The sequence below is a fragment of the Choloepus didactylus genome, chromosome 11 (assembly GCF_015220235.1).
Source record: "Choloepus didactylus isolate mChoDid1 chromosome 11, mChoDid1.pri, whole genome shotgun sequence".
NCBI classification, from domain to species: Eukaryota; Metazoa; Chordata; class Mammalia; order Pilosa; family Megalonychidae; genus Choloepus; species Choloepus didactylus.
The window spans coordinates 66,124,407-66,148,365 of NC_051317.1; the positions used below are offsets into that span (position 1 = coordinate 66,124,407).

Sequence of the window (23,959 nt, forward strand, 5' to 3'; positions counted from 1 at the left end):
CAGATGAAAGATAGTAACGACATAGCAATATATTCAAATATTAAAATTTTAGCTATAGTCTCACATGACAGCTTCGTAACCATTGTAGTTCTTACAATAGAACCAAAAATACTAACCACCACCACCACCACCAGCACCAGCACCACAACGAAGCAGAAGCCACTTTCTTAAGTGCTTAAAACAGAAGGAAAAAAACCACAAACAATAATGCCCAAACCTGGCAGTGTAAGATGTAAGAAAATATATTTATTTATTTTTCATGACAATACTATGGTAAAATTGTTAAATACATGCATGTTTTAAAAACAGACATAAGTAACATTGTTAGAGTTAACAGCCAAGCATACTAGCTTTACATCTATGCTGTCTTAGTAATAGGTTACTTACATTGTATGTTCTTGCTATAACCATATTTTCCAAAAGATACGGAAACTAAAGTCTGAAATTATACAATGATATAAAATGTCCAAATTTTCCATTCTAACAGCAACAAAATCTCCAAACTTTCACAAGGTAGAAAATGCCTGTTTTCATCTCTGTAGATAGAGCTGTTTTATTCCATATTAAACTTGGATTTCTGTGAATCAGACTGAATCACACCAATATACTTCAATCTATAGTTTATTTCCAGTATATGTGTTTCCTCATATGACTTTTGGGAATATGATTTTAGGGATAGCACATCAATAAGCAATCATTCTGGTTAGAAAAAAAATTCTGTAGTGGTAACATTTCAAGAAATTTAAAAGGGAAGTTGTGGCTCTGCAGTTTCTCCCTGTCTCCTTTCAGTTATATTTATACACAACTGACTGAATGAAAATTAGTTAACAGTTACTAGTAATTATAAAAAACTGAAAATATTTAACATATAACACCCCCTTTAAAAAAATACACTCACTCTACAAACAACCTTATAAAAGACAAAACTTGTATCTGTTCACAGTATGTGTATGTTGTAAACAGTAATTCACTATAATTCAATTTTGAAAGTGAAAAACAGGAATTTCCTAGCATTATGAGGACCTCTGACTTATGGCAAGGTAAGGAGAAAGAAGAAAAGAAACATCAACACTAGGAAAGCTGATTTACCTTCGGACAGGGTGCACACCTTTAAAAAGGTACTATTGCAAATTAGGATGTCTTTCTAGCCAGGCCCATCATATTCAAGAAATTTTGAATTGAAACGTATTTTTAAAAAAGCTATGCTTCTTTTTGAGAAAATAACAGGATATCACATTAAATCTACCTCTTCACAAAAATGAACTGTATAGGGTTTCTTTTTGTGTGTTGCCTTCAACCACGTAATTCTCAATGACACATTTTTTCCTAAACGTTGTTAGGAGAACATTAAATAGGAGAAGCCACTAGATTATGATACATTAGAAAAAATGGGGAAAAGTATTTAGAAACAAATTGGGAGAGAATATTTGAAAAAGTAACGTTATAAAAACCACCAATCTGTGTTCTTTTCTGTGAACAACTGCAAGAATATTAACATTAATACTAACAGTTAACTTAAAATTTTACACATTTTAATGGAAATTGTATTACCACCTAGAAATCTTTTGATCTTTTACAATCAAAAGATGCTGAGGAATAATATTAAGCTCAGAAATTGAAAGCTACCCATTTAAAATGAAATAATTCTAAACGGAAATGTATTTTAAATAAAAAAAGAAATTCAATAAATTTAAGTGAAACACTCAGTCAGGTGTACAAAGTATTTTCGGCTTAGGAGAGCACGAGGTCTATGTTGTTATAAGTTTTTTTTTTTTAAAGCCCTGACTGGCTACTGTTAAGGGAATCTTAGAAGACGTAAGTAATATCAATTGATAATTTGTAATATCAATTGGTAAGTTGATCAATTGATAATAAATATCGATTTCCTCATCAATTAAACATCCATTTTTCTCCTCCATTTACATGCCTTAGTTTTTAGGTGAATGAGTTATAACAACAAAAAGTAATGTAAATTACTACTGCTTTATATTTGGTTAATGCTCCATCTTTATATTTGGTTAATGCTCCATCAGTTATAGTCTACATAGATAAGAGCTTTTGAATTTCACGTTTCCATGATTCTTCAGCTAGGCACTTGCAGGTATGTATACATGTATAATTCAGAAGGTTTCCCACCTAAAACATTAATTTTCATTAAAATGTTGTGGTTAGAATTTGTCTTGCTTAAATTCTGTTTATAACTTGGACACTATCATCCAAAATATTAACATTCCTCATATGGCAGAAACAAGCACTACTGTTCTCACCATTAAAACAATAGGATCCTACTATAACCCAATATCATAATTACAATTTGGATATATTCTAGACCAATTTATATCCCCTGAAACTTTAACATTACAATACAGCTTCATACATCAGTCAATTAATTAAATGTTGTTTTTAGCCCTCTATACCAGTATTAAAAATAGTTTGTACTATAATTAACAAGAATATGGCCATGTAAAATATTTAAGACAAAGGCACAAATTGAAAGGGAATAAAAATCTAACCACCCAAGTGAAATAAGAAGTTTAAATACTATTTAGTAGCCTGGTATATAATCCACAGAGATATAAACAAACCAAATTCAAACCAAGTAATTTCCAGTGATACTCTAAGGCTATGTCTAAAAGATGCATTTTCGGGAAATTTGGCCACAAATCATTTTCTTCTGTGAAAAACTGCCTTCTGGATATAAAAGATGGGCATGATACCATGAAGCTGTATTAGAGCAGGAAATATCAGTTTAAAATAATTGCTTTGAGGAAATATTTTATCAAGACAATGAGTTCCTCTATTAATCAATTAAGCTCATACATCAATGTATTGTTTCTTTGCCAGAACACATGCTGGTTGGTACAAATATGCCCCAAGTTGTTTACCCATTAAATAAAAAGAAACTAGGAACAACTAAAATGAGAGATCATGAAGGTATCTAGTAACTTGATGAATGAGGCTTTCCCATGTTTCCATCTGTAAATCTGAATCTTTGAACCAGCAGTCTCAGGCCCACACAAGATAGAGGATATATACCACCCTTCAGGAAAACTCTGTTGAACCCTCTGGAATGGGACTCAGTCAATAAAAAATAATCACTGAACTCCCATGATGTGCCTAGTCTTTGGAATTAAGGATCCCACACATTACCCTTGAGTGATGCCCAATTTCACACTTTCAAAATAAAAAAATGGCATTGTGTAAAAGGTAAAAAACTTTAAATATGGCTCAGAACAGAAAGCAACAAAAATTACTTTAGAGTAAAAACAAAAAATGTTTTATCAGATTATGTGCCTGAGCAGTTCAAAAACTGGGGATAACATTTTCTGAATACTGACAACATGTTCAGGAGTGTTTAAATTTCAAAATATCATAAAATTGATTTCAACTTTTTTGGAAGAAAATGTTCTCTCACCCCCTTTGCTAACACATCTAATTATTCAAATCCAGAAAGGACTGTAATGTTCTTTAAATATGGACGGTATGAAAAAAATTAAGAAATTACAGGACTAGTTTCCAATAAGAAAACAAAAAGAATAAAGCATGAAGTTTTAAGAATGTGACTTCTTGCCAAAGTTTCTGAGAGTTCAATTACACTAGCTATTCTAAATGCAATCCTTCAGATCCATGAGCCGTGAAAGTAATGCCGGTATGGCAAATGAGGCTGATACTTCCTCTCTTAAAATTTCCAATGAATGGCTGCTTCTGTTTCTAAGCTGCAGGGACAAAGCACCTCTGTCACATAAGCACGTAAACATACAACATAACTATCCAGATACTCGGGGCCACCATCTCAAGTTCAGGGTTCTATACTGGTTCAACAAATTGAGATGACTGAAACGATTTTTTTGTGCACAAATCCATCAATACATAAGGTACAAGGTCTATTTAATGTCAAAAGCCAAGCTAAATTTTCTGAGAGTATCATTGTATTAAATATTGTTTCTTTAATATGGCCACTCACAAAAGAAGCGCAGTCCTAAGGACCACCAAAATATTCATTCCTCACAAAGGAAGCGTGATTTGAAATTTAGCTTAAAAATGTCAGAGACATCAAATGTGTCCTATATATCTATTCAACAGACATTACTGAAACAAAATTCTAATTTAGACCTTCAGAATCTTCTAACTAATGTCTGGCTTTAGTTGATGAAAGGGGGATTTGCCAATTGTTTTCCCAGCCAGGGAGGGACAAAGAGAACACATGCAGCCTCCCTGTCTAACCAGTCCTCTCGATCACCCTCCCCAAAGCTGAAGGAGCTGATGTGACTGGATGTAGCATGACCACCATGGCCCACCTTCTGCGCTGGGAGCGGGGTGCTGGCCAGTGTCTCCAGTGCCACAAACCACCAGACGTGTCAGAAAAGGTTCTCACTCACACTCCTTCCTCTCTGAGTTGAGGGTCCCTGAGGTACACGGGGCAGGGGGTAGGGTGCGGTATGTGTGTGTAGGTAATAACCTTGGATCTTCACAGTGGGTCTGGTTGTGTTCAATGCTATGGGGAAATATAAGGAAACCTAATTGCACCCAGGCCTAAACTGTATTCTTCCAAACATACGGGGAGTTATAAGTTTGCCCAGATTAATAGAGCATTACTGCTTCTCATTAGGCCAGTGATCCTCATGGGTGTGTTATGTTGGAACTCTAAAGGCAGGGGAGAGGCAGCCCTTGGAACCTTTCTCATACAGGAATGGCAGTGAAATCTTGGGCAGTGTAAGGACTCCAGAGCCCCAAGAGTTTTCCACCATTTGCCAACCAAACAAGTTACTATACCTTTAAGTCAGAAGGGGCACTGGATCCAGATATCACAGCTGAAATGCACATACACTGATGACAGAGATCAATCTCTTCTGGTCTTTTCCCATCATCTCAGTTAGTCTGGATCAAGTAAACTCTTATTATAACAAACACCTGTCCTAAAGAGATGAAACATGGGATCGGTGAGTTTCAACGGGGAACTGAGGGCACAAGTTGAGGGCAAGAGGAGTATGGTAACAACAAGCTTCTGCAGGGAGAGAAAGGGTCCTGCAGGGAAGGTGCTCCCAGGTCTAAGTGTTTGGGATGAGAGCCACGGGAAGGAGCCAGAGAGGGTACAAAGAAGACAACAGAGAAACTCTGTTCAGGGATGGCTCTGGTTTGATATATTTTCATTGCTGAGAATTTCTAGGAGTTATTTTACAGTTTTAATATACTATGTATATTAAATTAATTGTTTTTTGTTCCACATATCCATAAATCATGATGCTCAGGAATTTTGCTAAACTCTAGCAGTTAAAATCAGGATTCATAAACAGAGTACCCGAACAGATTTTGTCCCTTTGTCACTATGTGGCTGTTTTTTCCACAACATCGTTTTTAAAAAGATACATTATGAGCTAGGAAAAAAAAAAAACTAATTCATTACTTGCAAATACATTACAGAACACTACATTAGATGATTTAAAAAAGAGCACATCTTAACTTATTAAGATATTTGAAATTTTCAAGTACTTTTTCCTTAACTACCAAAAGAGGAAATGCATAGACAACATTAGGGCAGGGAAACCACAAGACAGACTCTTTAGGTTTTCATTATATGCTTTTCCAAGAACCACATTACTCATACTAGACATTACTTACGAAAAACAAGGATGGGGAGAGGATGCTGTGCTGAGGGCAACTCTACAGCTCACAAAGCAACCGCTGCACCTGAGATGCAGGGATGCTTGTTAATTCAAATCAATTTTATGACATTGAATATCAAAGAGCCCTTGAGTAATTATTTCTCTAAGAAGCATTATCACTTTGAGAACCTGATCAGTCAGTACTGATCATTTAAGAGGGAGGAACTGCTAAGACTCACAAGCAGAAGGACCACCTGCCACGAGGTATCAAAGAGCATCGCCGCCAGGGTGACTGAGGAACTAAAAACCAGTCAGAACTACTTGGATAGCCAATGCCGCTAGATATTGCTTAGTAGTCTCATAGTAGATTCATGGAATTATACACTCATGAATAATATTGAAGAGCATATATGGCTTTGCCTATATACTTATAAAACTGACACTGTCACAAAATAAAATGGATTTTTTTTTCAAACTTAAATCTATAGTCTTAGAAATTTAAATTTTAAATAGGAGGGAAACCAATGGCAAGAAAAGAAGCCAGCATAAAAACTAAAAAAACAATGGAAAGGTTTGGAAAATCTACCAAAGCAGGATTCGGGATCTGGGCTGGTCAGTGTCATACTCATATTCCAAGTTTGTACCCCTGAGTCAACTATTTGATAACCATATACAGTAGGCACAGAAATCAGCATGCTTTATCAAACAAAACACTAAATAGCTGTCATTACATGAAAAATTAATCATACAAGTTTTAAAATGTGTGCTTGGTTTTCAATTAGAGGAAAAGTCAGGCAAATAAACATTAGCTGTCAATTTGACATTTTTCTCCCTTGCCTGCAAATCTGCTTGGAATTCGACGAAGACTACATATGAGAAAACCATTAACAACGGGATAGAAAACAGTTACTGTGGGATTTGTTTTGCATGAACTAGACAGTATTAGTCCTGAAATGCTTCTTGTAGGTAGAGTACATGAGAATTCTTTGGCTCAAATCACAAATAGCTCCAAATCTTGAGTCTCACGGACTGAATTTGAGTTGCTCTACTTCGGCTTTTAGACTAAGTCAACAACACATTAACACTTCCGGTGTAACTTGCACATCACCTCACTAACAATACTTCACAGGAGCCCTCCAGGGATACCCAGTGCTGGCCAAGCAACACTAGCAGTAAGAGCTTATTGAGATGGCAGACTGAAGTGTCCAGATGACCATGTTAATCGTTTGGTTTGTTCTGAAAAAAGTTTGTAAAGGACCACCCTCCTCCACCAGATTTAGGAGAGTCTTCATCTTTAGGAGGAATCAAAAATTGTCGGGAATTAATGGAACATGGACTGCCAAAAGAGGACAACTTCACTGTTTACTGTCTGTGGATCTGGGAGAGTCTGGAGAAACTAAATTCCAAGTATTTACATTTGCCTGAGGTCTATAACCTGCAGTTTTGTCTAAGTCATCTTCTGCAGTGGTATCTTCTACAGTAGAAGGAATAGGGAGGTGCATTTGTGGCTTATAGCCTGCCCCCCCTACAGAGTCATTTTCCTGGTCTTCCTCTGGTTTTGCTTGAGGCTGATACATTGACTGAATATCGATATAAATGACTTGGGAAGTACCTCCGGCTTCATCCCCTCCTGGATTCGGTATTTCTTCCTCAATGATCGGCGGGCAATAGGACACAACCACATGGTTTTCTGGTTCGGCATCAGAGCTCTCTTCAGGACGCTCAGCTACTGGGGAAATTATCTCTGTATCTTCTATTTTAGGAACTGCTGACTGCGTTTCCAGAACCTCGACACTGTTTGGGGTGCAAGGATTCATTTCCAATGTTTTAACGGCACTGTTCCCCTAAAATAAATTAAAAAGCACTGATTAAGGATAGCACTAAAAGCTGTGGCAGTGTCCCATCTACAAAAACAGATATCATCTTATATATCTTTCATCTTTGCTTGTAAAAATTTGTCTCTACTATTTTGTAGGCATATGAGGGTAAAACCATTTTTTTCTCCGTATCAATATTTTCATTGCCCTTAACAGCAGTGGAAAAGAGAGCATGGCATAAACAATTTAAAATTAATAATTCTGGAAATTCAGCAGAGGTAAATAGGATGGCATTTACATGCTAAAAACTTTTCACAGAAAACTAAAAAAAAAGAACCCAGTATTTCAAAGATTAAATGTAAGAAAATAAAGGATTACCTCACAGACACTCTTTTGAAACTGTAATGCTTTACAATTTTCTGGATTTGGAATATCAGGGTAGAAAGTTTCTTTAATCCTTTAAATAAAGAATGATTAACTAAGTTTAAAAATTATAAGATTATAATTAGATAACAAGTTCAGAAATCAACAGGCTTATTTTTATTTTACATGTGAATGTTTTAGTTAGTGAACATTTAAGATAAAAATGAAGATCTTTAGTATATGATCACTCACTAGAGATTTCTACACAATGTAAAACAAAGGCATCACTCATGTCTAAAATTTTCACACTGTAAGTTGTATTAAGCATGATTAATTGGTTAATTAGGTTACATATTTGCATTATGTCATGCACTACTGCATATGATAGGATTTGGACTATTAGCAAGGAAGAGCTGTGGTTTACCCAGCTTTACCCAGGTGGTTAAAAAAAAAAAAAAGAGAAACAGAGATTAATAAAGGTGATAACCTTGTGTCACAAGTACTGTAAAGTACTATAAAGAAAGGCTATTAATCTTGAGCAAAAACTAAATACAATAAAAAACCAGATTTTCTCAGGATCACATCATAGTTTTATATTTGTAGTTATTAAAAATAACTTTATTATTTGAAATTCTGCAGGAGAAGTAACTTTGTTAATCCAAGTCCTAAATATTCTAACTGCTAAACCCCCTCCCTATTTTGTCTGTTTTGGGGTACCAAAATTGTCTATATTTTAAAGCTATGATTTGGTAATGAAAAGATAGATACTCAGTCTATTCTACATTTCTAAAACTTTTACTGTTTTGGTTTATAAGCCAGGATTTCTAGAATGCATTCTCTTCTTTACCAGAAATGATGGGATTTTCTAACCCAGCACAGCACCTGCCAGTTGACCAGTTGACCATAACCTTATCTCCGGCTGGCGCGCTCCCTGAGAACACAGCCTCTGCCGGCCTTGTCTCATCCACTGCTGCTCACTCTCTCACTTCATCCAGTTCAAGCTCTTTCCAATTTCGGGGCTTTCACAGAAGCTATTCCCTCTGCTTGGAACATTCTTTTCCCCTACCCACCCTTGAAGACTGCTCAAATGTCACTCCCACACCACCTGCATGGACAGTGTCTGGTTTCCTCTGCCCCCCTCATGGTGCCTGGTCCCTTTCCTCCCAGGTGTTCACGGGCACTTCACAGGCATTTCCTGATTGGATGATTCTGGGCTCAATGTCTATCTTCCTCATTATCCTATATACTATGAGTCTATAAGGACCATGCTTATTTTGTTCACCATTATATCCCCCCTCACTCATATTTGTTGAATAAATGAGTAAATGATCAGATTTTCTAAATAAGTCATCAGGACAAATGAAATCTTAACCATTGAATTACACTGAATCTCAAATAAAGCTATGACCATATTTATGCCTGTAAATATCTATTTTTTCAGTACTTATTACTAAAAATAGTAGGGAGAAAACTTATACTTCTACTCTATTACTTTTTAAACCTTTAAATATATGCCATGTTCTTGCCTAATACTAAATTCAACCTTAGGTATGTCTAAGATAAAACAGTTTTTTACTAACCAGTTACAACCAAAAAGATGTATGTGTTGGTCAACACATAAACTAAATAATCACGCCCTTAAGAATAAAGCAGCAGGAATAAATGCGGGTACCATTACCATTCTCGTTTCCGGTAGCAAAGGATACTAGTTACCACTCCAACAACAACAGCCACGGCCACTGGGATGAGAATGGCAATAATTAATCCCACAGCTGAAAAGAGAAAGTTGCAAATGTTAAAATCACCATTTTTAGTAAGAAAAGGCTCCTAACTGCTCCAGTGACATCGAAAAACTATTCAAATGAAACCTTAAAGTACTGTAGTAATAATTTTTATACTAAATACTTAAATTATTCAGAGCAGGGTTTCTCAGTTTTAGGCTAGATAATTCTCTCTTTTGGGGGCTGGCCTATGCTTTGCAGGTTGTTTAACAGTTTCTCCAGCCTGCCCCTCTCTCCCCCGTCATTGGATGCCAATAGCATCCTTCCAGTTTGACGACCAAAACCATCTCCAGATACTGCCAAATGTTCCCTGTGGGGCAAAATCATGCCCAGATGAGAACCACTGCTTTAGAGACCCAGATCCTCATGGTTCTTTATTTAAGAGCTGTTCCTGAACTCCAGCTCAGGGGTAGAGAATAAGCCTGCCATCAAATGCAAGTTCTCTGTCGCTGAAAGACGGTTAAGCCCACCAGTCTTCTCATCTCTACTTTCTATCTCAGTAGAGTTGGAAAGTTGTGAGTTTGTAGGAGTTGTGCTTTAAAAAAAGTATTTTTAGGATATTTCTTTCACTCTTCCCCTGGCTATGTTAAATATCACAGAACAGCTGAGGCAAAAAAAATTTTAAACCGGTTAGCTATTATATAAATTCAACATGAATTTAGAACTCTAGACTTCAGAGGTAGCCCCAAGTAATTAATTCATTGGGTTCTAATTAGGATATAGCTTCACAAACTGACAAGAATAAACATGAAGTCATTTCATGGCCTTTCAACACTGCCCTCCACCACAATAAAATGCAACAAAACCAGAAATTTACGGAAAAAAAAAAACATACCACCACAGGGGTTCCTACATAAATCAAAATCACTAGAAACACTGCATTTAAGTACAGAAAGCATCTCCAAGGAGTATTTAACTTACAGTTCTCCTTTGTCACCACGTACATGCTCTTCTCTGGGCCCACGCCACCATCCGTGTAGGCCCGCAGGACCAGATGGTAGCTTGTCTTACCCTGAAGATCAGCAATTCTCAGTGTCTTCTGGGATATGTCGGTAATATTCTTAACTTTTATGTCAGAACGACCTATTTTTAAAATGAAGAATAAGATAATTACTGAGCTCCACAACATTTTAAACACATGCTTAATCATACCCTTCAGACCCCACAGCCCCTTTTAAATGAGACTGGCTGCCAGCCAACCCCAGTGCCAAGGACTCTGAAGCCAGCCAGAGACGAGTTCAAATTCTACCTCTGTCAGCTGCTGGCTTCCTGTCTGTAACATTCTGAACTTCTGTTTCTTTCACCAGGAACTAGAATATCACCACTTTCCTAGCAGCAGTGTATGAGGATTTAGTGTACATTCTCTGGAATCACGGCTGGCACACAGTAAGCCATTGATACAAGCCACTTCCCTTTCTACGACTAAGGCCAGGAAGCCCACAACCACCATAACCCTTGGTGTGGGGGACACTGTCATTCAGGCTGATCCCACCTGAGAAACAGAACAAGAGACTCAGGGGAGCAAGGGCACAAATCCACAGGGATTACTTCAAACCACTTAGGGAATCAGAGGTGAGTTCTCTCACCTGAGAGCCTAGCAAGGAAGCCTCTGAATCACTTCAAAAGGAAGTGTGAAGAATTTTTTAAATTATTAGTTTTAAAAATTCTCATCAAAATAAGGCAAGAGGATAGTTCAAAAAAATTAAACACTCCTAATGGCTAATAACAAAAAGTAGGTACCCGCCATCTCCTGGCAACTCCTTTAAAATCATGTTATCGGTTTCTTTGGTATTTGCCTCCATATTTTAAAATAACAAACTTCTGTTGCTAGTTCTGATTTTTCAATTTTAGATATTATCTGCTCAGGTTCCATTCGGGTGGATGAAGATGTAGACCTCTTACACTATCACTACCCCTCTCCTCCAACATCACTCAAATGATAAAACCAAAACACTTGTTTAAACTTAGTGTTTGCCCTGCTGTGATCATATAATTATGAATCACTGCAAGGACAAACTGCTTGGAATGATCATGTTTCTTTTCTTGAATAATGTTGTTTTTCTTGGGGCTAATAACTTTTTTTTTTTTAATTTGCTTGATTTTCTATGTACCAGTTCCTAATTTTTCCCAAATCCAATACAATTTTCCACATGGTCAAACACAACAAAAATCCCAGGTCTGTGTGTCCTCTGCCCTCGCCAGCTGCTCTGCTGCTCCTGGGGGTTGCCCACTTCCTTTCCTCATTCCAGTGCACTCCTATCGTAGCTCCCCAAGAAAGGACACGTGGGGGAAGCAAATGCTGGCAATCCTGCCATTTGTCCATAAATGTCTTCATTCTCCTCTCCTACTGGCTGACAGACTGGCAAAGTATACAATTTTAGGTTGCAAATCATTTTCACTCAGCATTTTGAAGACGCTGCTTTTATAATGTCTAATATCTAATACGTTGCTGAGAAGTCGACTGCTATTCTTATTCCCAAGACCCCCTTGTACATGACCCTTTTCTCTGAAAGATTTGGAGGGCTTTTCCTTTATACATGAGCTGATCCTGAATTTCTTAATGATGTACCTTGGCATGGACCAATTTCCTATTCATTTCTCTGTGTGCTTAATGGGACCTTTCACTCTACACACTCAAGTCCTTTAGTTCTGGGAAATTTTCTTATGCAATTTCTGTGATGATTTCCTTCCCTCCAACTCACTCTGTTCTCTCTTTATAGAACTCCTGCAGTGCAAATCTTAGTCTGACCCTTCAATTTTCTAATCTTTTAGATTCCAGTTTTTCTCCTCGGTCTTTGTCTACTTCAGGGAAGAATTTCCCTCTCCTCCAACACTTCTTTCAAATTCAAAATTTTTTTTTCTTCAATCACATTTTTAATTTTGAGGAGCTCTTACTTTTTATAGCATCTATGTCCTTCTAAGGAATGCAGTATTTCCTCAAATTTCTGAGGACAGTTTGTTTCATTTTGAATTTGTTTCTCTGCACTGAATCTCTTTCCTTTGATTTCTCCTCGTTTTTCTTTTTCACATTAGAGCCTTTCTCAACCATGTGGTGATCCCTGATTGCTCTTCATGTTTGAAATGCAAACCACTAAAATGCTAACAGGGAGCTCAGTGTTCATGGTCAGGGATTATAGGTTGGTGGCTTCCACTTACCACCTGTGGAAGATGATTAGGTGGGTTCCTGGTTTTCGCTGGGAGAACCCCATAAATGTCAGCAGCTTTTGTCTTTTCTTTGGGATCACTTAGTATTTCCTAAAAAAGACCCTCTAACCTCTTGTGTGCATGAAGTAGGTGGAGGGTCTGGCATGTCTAACTGCTGCTTTTATAGACTTTCAATCAACCCCCTCTATTCAGCCTGACTCGTGCTAATCATCTGACTCTAACACCAGCTTGCTCAGGTGAACCATATTACTTCTCAGTGACACCAGTCCATCCATCGTGGCACTTAGATTCCATTCTCCTCCACCCCCCCCAAGTCATTTTCCCCTCTGCCACCCAACCCCACATTTCTGAATCCTCTTGTTTCCAAGCCTCTCCAGTTCTCTCTGTTCTCATGGCTCTATATGTTTTCTCCTTTATTTTAATTTCAGTGAGATTTTGGGACCGAGCAGAGATAAACACGTTTGACCAATCCACCATGCCAAACTGGAAGTCCAGATACTAGAATTTTAATATCAAGTGTACAATTTCTGAGCATTTGAGGGAAATTACACTAGACTCTGGATCTTCGTAGAATTTTATATTCAGGGTTTCCCTCATCTACAGGCAACTCTGAAGATTCACAAAATGCAGAAATTAGTGATTTGGATGAGGCACTCATCTCTAGAAACTAGTCTGGTGAAGTGACTTAGCTAATGCCCAGTCAGCATCTCTTTGCAGCTTTGTTGCTTTCTATTTGTCAGACAGGTATTAAATAACCAAAACAATTTCTTTATGAAGAGAGGTCATCAAGGGAAAGGAAATCTTACAAGTTGATGATATAAGTTTTTATTATGAATAAGAAACATGACTCCTGACAGAAATATAATTTAGGAAAAGGCCAGAAGTCTGTATAAACATTTCTGTATTTGTAAATTTGAGAGTTCTTTAAGGTCTTTGGACACACACTTACCAACTGTCAAGAATTGACTACATTTTTTAAACTCTAATAGATACACGTAATTCCCACTGAAATCAATTAAGTTTCTCGGCTCATTAAGGCCAGAACTAACAAAGTCTGCTAACCGCGGACACAGATGGCTATTTTGTCAGGTAACAACCAAGACTGCAAAGCCATTCCTTTTGTTTTTAGCTGATTCTTCTTTTTTAAATTTGTCCGTTTCATATGCAGAGGTCCATTTTGTCTGAAAGAAGGGCTACTCTGAGGACCCTCCTTTTTTTAATTAGAGAAGTTGTGGGTTTATAGAAAAACCATGCAGAAAATACAGAGTTCCCAAATACACCACCCCCCATACACACAGTTTCCCTGTTATTAACACTTTGCATTAGTGTGGGTGAAACAATATTATTGTATTATATTATTATAATTATGCTATTAACTGTAGTCCATAATTTACATTATGGTTCACTGTGTTGTACACCAAGCCATTCTTTTGATTCCCGAGTTTTCTCCTCCATTACTGTAACTACAAGATTTTATTTTTGTAAAATAATCTTCATAAGATGCTATTTATGGAAGCTATTTATGGATTTATGGATGCTATTTATGCTATTTATGATCACAATGCTATTTATGGATCACAATGCAAGTCCTCTGTTCTGCAGGACTTATAATAAAAGGCTTTCAGAATAAACGATTTAAATGTTTTCTGAAAGACCATGCATACCATTTATTTCATGCTAAAATCTTAAAACTCATATTCATAGAACAACTGTATTCTCATTTTCCTATATTCAGAGAGTTGTGGAAAGCAGTATTAAACTCCTCAGCAGCACTTTCTTTCCTTTTTCCTTTCCTCACCCCTTTCCATTCTTTTTTGGGTTAATGAGGACCTTCAAAGGAATATTACTGTAGTGTTAATCATTTACTTACCTGATTCCAAACCCCTTATCTTAGATGTACCTCTCTCTCCTTTTTCAAAGTAGAATAAATATCCTCTTAGAAAGCCCCTAAGCTCTTCTACAGGAATATCTTCCCATTTTACTAATATTGAATCTGCAGAAGTATCCTCAACAGTAAAATTTGGTGCAACAATTGGAGCTGTAAAAGAAAAATCCAATTGCCAAAAGATATTTTACAAATACAGATTAAGACATTAATGTTTTATGAGATTTCTAACCCCCACCTGCCCAAAAGATAGCTAAACTTTGGATTAAAACTTTATCATCTATTTAACCATAAACTTTCAGAGATATTATTGTAAATACTTTTGCAGTGAAACTTAACTAACAACCATAAGCAAAAATATCTTTATGAAAACTGAAGTAGAAATTACAATACGACTTTTAGACAAAACACATATCTAGTGAAGCAAACTATGTGATATTTTTAAGTGGCTACTCAAATAGACTCCACTTGTATTTTCCCTATTTATCAAGTCCTAAAAATAAGTTAATAGTTTAGAAACTTGTACAGATGCAAATTAAATATTTTTGATATCCAAGTTAAGATTTGATTTTCTTAATGACAACAGTAAAATTGTGGAATACAACTATTAAATAAACAGTAAGAATAATCAAATCATTTTAAATTTACCTTATAAATTATTTTTCCTTCCTTGCACTAAAGGGCTCAACTTCAATCTATTTTTAGAGTGCAGCTTCAATACTGTTATTGATTTATAATTTCTCATGTTACCTTGAAATCTAAAAAACAAAACAAAACAAAAAAAACTTACCCATTTAACTTACCTAATTCTTCTATATATCCAACTATGGAGCGTAATAATTGATATCCCTGATTTCTGCACCCATACAAGAAAAAATGGTATCTCACACCTGGTTGAAACTGATCTACAGGATGAACACAATGAGAAAACTTTCAAAAACACATATTGCCATGAAATCCATTTTAGAAATATCAAAGTTATGATAACTTACTCTGAAATTTTCAAAGCTAATTTTAAACAGATGTTATATAATTATAAAAATAAAATACATCTGTATTTTCAAAATTGGTAAATATTCAGTGACATTGCCTAGATAAAAATTAAATACTAGCTCAAACAAATTAACTTCTCTTGTAATGTAAAGTTTTTTCCATCACCTCAATGGGGAAAAAAGGGATCAAGCTTTAACGTACTGTTGCTTAAAATCAAGTAGTAACAACTTCTTCCCAGATTTGATCCAGAGTCAATTTACCAACCCATCACAGGTCCATATCAGGCCTTGGCGAATCCCTTCCGTCAGTGTTATCTCTGGGTTGGAAAGAAACCCCTGCTGCAGTGAGGAGCAGAACACTAGGAGTTCCACTCCACCTTGGAGCTTCAGTGTTAAAGGAAGCAGACAAGCTTCTTTACAGCATTGCCACTTAGTGCCCTTAGGTGTGTTAACTCAGCAAAATGTGCAAGGAAATTATTTGAATTTCAATTCAAAAAGTCTCTTTCGCATGCCTCCTCGATGCAATGCAATGTGTGACGTGTTGGGAGCACAGAGATGAACTATCTAGGTCCCTGGTATGAAGTAGTTGGCAGAACAGTGGGGAGGGTAGACACACAGGCTTACATGTGTCATATGCCATGGAGACCAAAAGATTCTGAGAAGATTGGAAAAAAGCCACCATGAAGTGCCATCTAAACAGGACCTTGAAGGGCAACTAGGAACTCACCAGGGGCACTCTAGGAAGAAGAAACTGCTTGGGGAGTAGGGATAGTAGGGTGGGGGGATCTGCATCTCATCTGTGAAATGCAATTATTCTGGTGTGGTTAAAGCACTAGTACTCCAATTATGTGCCCATGGAATACTAGCTATTTACAGACTCAAAAGTGAGCTGGTCAACATCTAAAATCATACTATTCAAGGTAAAACTGCATAGACTCCTCAATTTTAACTTTTCTTCTTGCAATATTTTTCTTTTGTTATTTGCTGGCAAGCACTAAGTAAATATCAATGGAAAAAACCTCAGCCAGCGGTGCTTAGCTTCGTAACTTTTTCTTTGGAGATAGGTGTGTTTGTGGTTCTGATTTTATATTACATGTGCGTTAGCAAATCTGTACCTAGTTTTACATTAAAATTACAAGAACTGATAGTCTATAGGGTTCTACCACCTCAAAACACACACACACACACAACCAAAAGCCTGACTGGGTTAGAGCATTAGGAATGTGTGCTGAGGTCATCCAAGAAAGGATAGCAGAATGAATAGATGACTGGATGAGAAAGAAATAAGATAAGTGCCTACTATGCTCCATGTGCTGTTCTAAAAACTCAGCAGCCAGTAAAAGGCAAAAGTCCCACCCTCTTGAAGCTCTGAATAGCTCTGAACTTGAACTCTGGTATTATCACCCACTAGTTTGTGACCTTAGGCAAATTACCTAACTTCTCTGAGCCTTTGCTTTCTCAACCTCGGGAGGGCCTTTGCTTGACCTGCTGCAGTATGGAAGTTCTTCCCCTTCACTTGCACAGGGCTAGCTTCTCATCCTTTAGGTCTCAGCTTAAATTTAACATATCCCTTGATAACCTAAGGAAATCACTCTCCACCTCCACTCCACCCAACCTGAGCCCATTCCATTATTCTCAAAGCCCAGGTGAGAAAGGACAGAAGGGGCTAGACTTTACACAGTGCCCTAGAGGTGGGTAAGGCTCAGTTACATGTGAAAGTGCAAAGGAAGGTGCAGGAAGCGGGTCATGGGTCAGAGGTGCACTCTGGTGAGTACACTGGAAGGAAAGCACCAAAAGTTCAGTTCAGTAAGACCATCACTGCTGTGACTGTCTTCCAAGCAGAAGAGAAACATGGCCCAAAGCCACATGTGATCATCTAATGAACAGTACTCATCCTCATCATCTGATGGTGAAATAGTAAATGAGTAGTGCTTGCCCCCCAGGATAGGAGGAATCGGCAGGCTGCTCGCTCTCCTGCCCTTCACTCACACGTGGGGAGGGAGAATCATGAGGAAGAATGATGGCAAAAAGGATCACTTCAACTGGCAACAGGTTGCAGGTATCCAAGGGATAGAGGCATGATACATTCACTTCTGCTACTTTGAAGGAACAATGGCACTGGAAAGAGGGCTATAATTCCAAAGGAGGAGGCTGGTTTAGTTTCTGGCTTACCCAAGGAGTTCTTGAGGGCTAAATTTTTGCAGGCTGTGTCATACCAAGGGCAGCTCATCTTTCAAGTTCCAAAGGCTCACCAGCAGTCAGCTATCCACAACACAAGGCCCCCCACCCAGAGTGATGTCCCCTTGTCCTACAGGAGGGAAAGGGGTACAGGTGCTAGTCCTCTGTGATCAGCCTCTAACCTAGTAAAATGGGTCCTGCGACAACCACAGGCAAAAGAACGATGAGTGAGCCCAGGCTGTTTATGGTTTTGAAGTCTTCTTTTTCAAGAGGATTTTTCCCATATTGTTCAATATTCGTTGACAAAATTTTTGATGCTACTCAACATTCCACTTAACAGATGTTCTGTAATTTACCCATCCACTGTTTCATATTTGGGTTGTTTTCAAGTTTTCACTATTACAAATAATGCTGTGATGAACATTCTTAGACGTGACTCTGTGTTCCTCTCCAATTATTTTTTAGGATAAATGCCTAGACATGGAATTTCTAGATCAAAGGGTATGAATCCTTTCATGTACACTCTGCAGCAAACTGCCTTCGGGAGAGTTGAACCAGTCCACACTCGCACCAGGGAAGGGAGAATCATTTCATTCACCTCAGTCACACCAGGTACTGCTCTTTCAAAAAATATTTTTTAAGAACTTTAGTTGAGAGACAACAATTCATCTTACCAGATTCTATTAGAGCTTCAGTGATGTTTGACGGGAACTTTTTCCAGTCCATAAGGCATGGTTCTGACTGAGATGAGTTACACCATTTAATAACATAGTCACAAGTCATGTTGGGATCATAATTCCAAGTGAGAAAAATCCCATTTCCCATTCCAATGGCCTGCTCTATTTTGAGGTCATCTTTAACAAGAAAGAAAGAAATTTTACTGGCATTAAAAACATAAGACAAACCTCATGAAAATGTACAAGGTTTATAAAAAATTACTCTACTGATCAGAAACTAAACAGACCTTTAGCAAAAATTAAAATTGTTCCTCTGTTCTTTTTTGTTTTACAGTAATTATTAGTACACATAAATAACACCTAATTTTTTTTCAAAGGTCATTTTTCTAGCAGCTAAGGAAAAATTAATGAAAAAGCACCTAGGATGAGGGACTGATGTAATGGGGCCAGGTTAGGGAGACTGGGAGAATGACGGGCTGAGGAGAATAGAGGGGACGGTGCATGGGAACAGAGTGAGGGGGGTGGGGAGGCTGGTGAAGAGCACAGGTGTACAGCGTTGAGTCCCTACCCTCTTTCTCCACTCTGATGTGCGTTCCATGAGAGCAGGTGGCGGCTTCTACCTATAAGCCCAGCACCCGCCCACACAAGCAGAGGAGGCACTTGAAGAAGGCATGCTGAACCAACAGGAAGACTGCCACCCTAGACAGGGTGAGGAATGGGGTGGGGGGAGGGGTTTAGGGCAGTGCAGCCAAAAAGGACGGGGAAATTCCCCACAGAAGCAGGACAGAGGAAGTAATTTCTATAACTGATTTGTATTTAAAGCCTCAGTAAGTTGAGGGCTACCACAGGAATGTTTTCTGAGCAAAATTCACAATCATAAAGCAACTACTACTGAGCACTGGTGACAATTTGGCTTAGAACAGAGAAGACTTTGGACATGACAGCTTTTTGTTCAATATGATTAGAAACCCACACTGTAAATCTGTTCAGAGGCTGCAGGACTTCCCACTCGGGACATCCTCAAGAACAACAGTTTGTTCTGGGGCCTCGGTAAGTGTCTGAAAGCTGATGACTAGATTACTATTAGTTCTATAAATGACCGAGTGACACACTGAAAAGACAGGATTGTAGTTCTTGACTTACAAGATAACATAGCTGTTGCCTACCATTGTGAAAGCAATAAAATATAATCTAAATCATCTGATGGATGTCCACACATCTCACTCTTTTTTTTTTTTTTTTTCTTTTGGCCAGGCCCACCTCCCTGCTTCTGCTCCACCACTGCCCTGTGGACATTCCCGGTGGGCAGTGCCAACTGGCCAGTGTTCTCCATCTCTGAAAAGTACCAGATTCTTCCCATTCCTTCTTTATAAGTAACAAGCAATAAGAAACTGCCTCAAGTAAGAGTTGAAAAGATAAATACTCAGAGGACTCTAACTAGACCAACTTTTCTCCCTCTAGGAGTGGGTGATGACAGAACGGTGCTCTCGAGTTGGGGCAGGACAGCAAAGGGGGGACCAGGGAATGACTTGGAGGAGGAGTTAACAGACAGAGAAGAGGCTCATTTAAAACTCTTGACCCGAAAAGCTGCTCAGGTAGAGGCTCAGGAGGAAGGTTCTCATACCGGTAAGCCACGAAACTTAAAGGCAGGCACTACATTTTATAAATCACACCACTGTGTTTTTTTAAGCTTATACTGAAGGTTCAATTTAGACTGTAGGAAGAATTTCTTATCAATAAAGGATTCCTATTAATAAAGAATTATCTATCAACAAAGCTGCATCAACTCTCATCCTCTCGCAGCAATATGTGAAATTGACATTTGAATAAACCGTTAAAATATTTCTTCCTAGGAGCAATATCCACCACCATAACTCTCTGACATTAGGCAACAGTGTAATTAGGTACAATAATTATCTTATCTATCACAGTAGAAGCTTTGAGTCGATACTAATGACTGCTGTCTCTCAATGAATATTAGACATTAAAGTGCTGATTCCTCCTCATATATCAGTCGCAGCAGAGAATACAAGAAGAATACTGACATTAAACAAGAGACCCAACACCTTCACTTTAATTTGCTGTTCATACATACTAAATTATCTTAAGTACGCACCATTTGGAATTTCCATACTAGCTATTTTTGAAGGTGGAGATAAGCCAACAGAATTTTTTGCCACCACACTGATGATGTAATCATTTTTATCAAGTTGTACTTCTGCTTTGTGTTGAGGATCAGGGATCTCAGAGAGGGACTGCGTGTCCTCATCTGATGAACATGATACATTATAGGAAAGTATTTTTCCATTAGCTTCATTAACGGGTAAAGGCTATGAGAAAAGAGAAAACAAATTCTCTTTTAAAAAGCTGTAGGAAGTGACTGTGAAATCAGCAAGGCTATGAAGTCCAATCTGGAGAAGACACTAACAATAACAATTTAACATTAGAGATGAAGCTGTTAAAAGCAAAACATTGGTTTAAAATCCACTATGACCTAGATAAACCAGGTAACTGATGCTAAGCAAAAGCTACCTTTGCTGAAAGTAAGAGTATACAGGAATTGAAAAACTAAGGAAATACAACAGAGTAATTATCTTCCCACTTCTCAGATGCCAAAAAATAAAAATGATCAGAAGCAATGTTCTATTTTAATACAAACTGAAGTTATGGCATCATCACATTTATTGTTCTCTCATTTTAAAATAGTACATGCCATTACAGAAAATTTGGAAAATACACAAAAATTTGAAGAAGTACAAATCTCCCATAGCTCTATCTTTTAAATATAACTACTCTTACACTTTGATATTTTCTTCAAGCAGTTTTTCTAGGTATAGATTTTTAACACTGAATTAATCATACTACATAATTTTATCTTTTTTTACACACTTCTCCTTGTTAATACACTTATAAACATCTAAATGAGTTTAAAATTCATGTCATTTTTACCAGTTTATTTGAACATTCCTGAAATAAATGAAACTTAATGTTGTTCCCAGTTTTTCAAAATACTAAAACAATATTTTGATGAACATTTTGGTGCTATATTATTTTTTCTTTTTCATAGTTAGGATTGATTCTTAATATAGATTCCCCAAAAGTGAACTTACTGGATAAAAGGAAATGAATGCTCTAACTTCTTTATTTGTATAGCTAAACTGCGTTACAAAAAGAGTGTCCTGTGACACTGTCAATGTAGTTAAGAGCACTAAATAATGTATCTGAGTGTGGCTAAAAGGGGAAATATTAGGTTGTATACATGTTACTAAAATAAAAATTTTTTAAAAAAGCCACTATGGTACAACACAGTGAATGCCAATTAAAGTATGGATTACAGTTAATAGTATGACTATAACAATATTGTTTCACCAGCTGTAACAGAGGTACCACACTAATACAAAGTGTTAATAATAGGGAAAACTGTGTGTGAGGGGTGATACATGGAAACTGTTTTTCTATACAATTTTTTGGGTAAACCTACAACTTCTCAAACATTTAAAAATAAGTGCACCAATTTATATGGCAACATATGAGACCCTCTGATGTAGACTGACATTAATATTAACACTTTTCTGAAAACAAGGCTTGTGATGGTTAAGTTCATGGGTCAACTTGGCCAGGTGATGGTGTCTGGTTTTATGGTCAAGCAAGCACTGGTCTGATTGTTACTGTGAGGACATTTCATGGACTTAAATCGTCAGTAAGCTGATTGCATCTATGGCTGATTACAGCTGATTACATCTACAATCAACTGAGGAGACTGCTTTTAACAATGAGAGAAGTCTCCTCCAATCAGTTGAAGGCTTTAAAAGGAGAAGCGATGATTTCAGCTGTCAGAAAAGAGAATTTCCATCTCAACTTCAGCCAGTCAGCTCCTCTTGGAGAATTCATCGAACACCTTCACTGGAGTTCCCAGTAAAACAAAGAGCGAACTCTAACATAAACTATGGACTACAGTTAATAGTATAAGTATAATAATGTTGTTCATCAATTTTAACAAAGGTACCACACTAATGCAAAATATTACTAATAGAGAAAACTGTGTGTGGTGGGGGATTGGGGGGTGGGATATGGGAAGTCCATACTTTCTGCATGATTATTCTGTAAACCTTCAGCTGCTCTAATTTAAAACAACAAAGAACACAAATTCATTGTATCCAAAACATAATTTTCCACCCAAATATGCTCTTCCTTGATGAACGACATCACCATAAAACTAATCACTGAATGCAGAATGTAAAATCGCTTCATTATTTTTAACCCTTGGTTAAACATTCATCTAGTTGGAACAACATTCCAAATGTTTTCTACATCAAAGTAATTTGAATAATCGTTGCTATATATATAGCCAGGGAATTTTCTAATCATGAGTAAAGAGGATGTGACTCTCATATACGATCAAAGCGATAAAATTTATAACTGAACTGGCTCATATACCTCACTTTACTAAATGCTGTATTGATATCAAATTTTTGTAAAAATAAAATTCTGCTTTACTTTCAATAAAATTTGCTATTTGAAAGAATCCAATTATGGCTATCCTTATAAAATCTGACGTAAAAACAATTTTCATGGGTCTTTGTTGTTTTTATATAACAGACAATTTAAAACACAACAAAAAAGTTTGCTCTAGTAGAGAAAAACTGGTAAAATGTAACGCAATTCATATTTTATTTAAAAAATTTTACTAAACCATGCAACTTATTTAAAGGAAACAAACTACACATGAAATATATTCACAGAAGAAAAGATGTTAACATAAACATGTGGGATTCTAACTTATAGTTTCTGGCTGTGTTTCCGACTAAAGCAAAGGAAATGGATCTTCAGCCCTTGCAAAATCAAGCTCATCTGAGACAGATGATCCTAAGTAAGAACAACTATGGTGAATCAGCAGTGATTAGTGAGGGATTTGTGGACTTTAGGAACCAGGTTAGATTCTCACCAGTACTCCAAACTAAGCCAGTGTGGGAAATCCTAGCTCCTCCATAACCAAAGTACTATATATAAATTAAGCAGTTTAGCACAATAAAGTTAAGTGTTCAGAGAAAATATTAAGATATTTACCTTCCAATAGATTATTAAATTTTTTCCATCAGAACTCCACTCTCTCCAAGTATCTGGTCCCTTTGAAGGAACTAGGAAGGAGATTTAGAAGTTAGTATTTGAAGATGTTTACTGACCATATGTTAGGTGATAATATCAACAACTGAGATGGTGGTGCTTGAAATTTTTTTCTAGGGTTTCCGAAATTCTCAATACAAATGTGAAGCCATTCATTGGCTTCCAATAGAAAATGAAGCAAAGGGAAAAGCGGAGCTCTCCACCTCTGGAAAACACAAGGCTCTTAGAAAGGGTTACAATCACCCTCAAGGCCTACACAATCTGGCCCTCAGGTGCCTGTCTCTCAAAACCTCCTCCCTGCTCCTTGCTCAAGACTCTCCAGCCACTCCCTGGCTCCCTTGCTGTTCTGCAAATATGCCCAGGATGCCTGCCTC

General features: G+C 37.3%; 1 protein-coding gene across 1 annotated transcript in view; it reads right to left on the reverse strand.

Annotated features, from left to right (window-relative positions):
* Positions 1–226: 226 nt before the first annotated feature.
* Positions 227–23,959, reverse strand: part of LIFR (LIF receptor subunit alpha) — a 79,043-nt gene continuing 55,310 nt past the window's right edge. The window contains 10 exon segments of the mRNA XM_037798784.1: positions 227–6,959; positions 6,962–7,447; positions 7,799–7,877; positions 9,462–9,555; positions 10,486–10,647; positions 14,600–14,767; positions 15,418–15,519; positions 18,459–18,638; positions 20,578–20,791; positions 23,529–23,599. Coding sequence (XP_037654712.1) covers positions 6,822–6,959; positions 6,962–7,447; positions 7,799–7,877; positions 9,462–9,555; positions 10,486–10,647; positions 14,600–14,767; positions 15,418–15,519; positions 18,459–18,638; positions 20,578–20,791; positions 23,529–23,599 — 1,694 coding nt within the window. The 3' untranslated portion in view covers positions 227–6,821.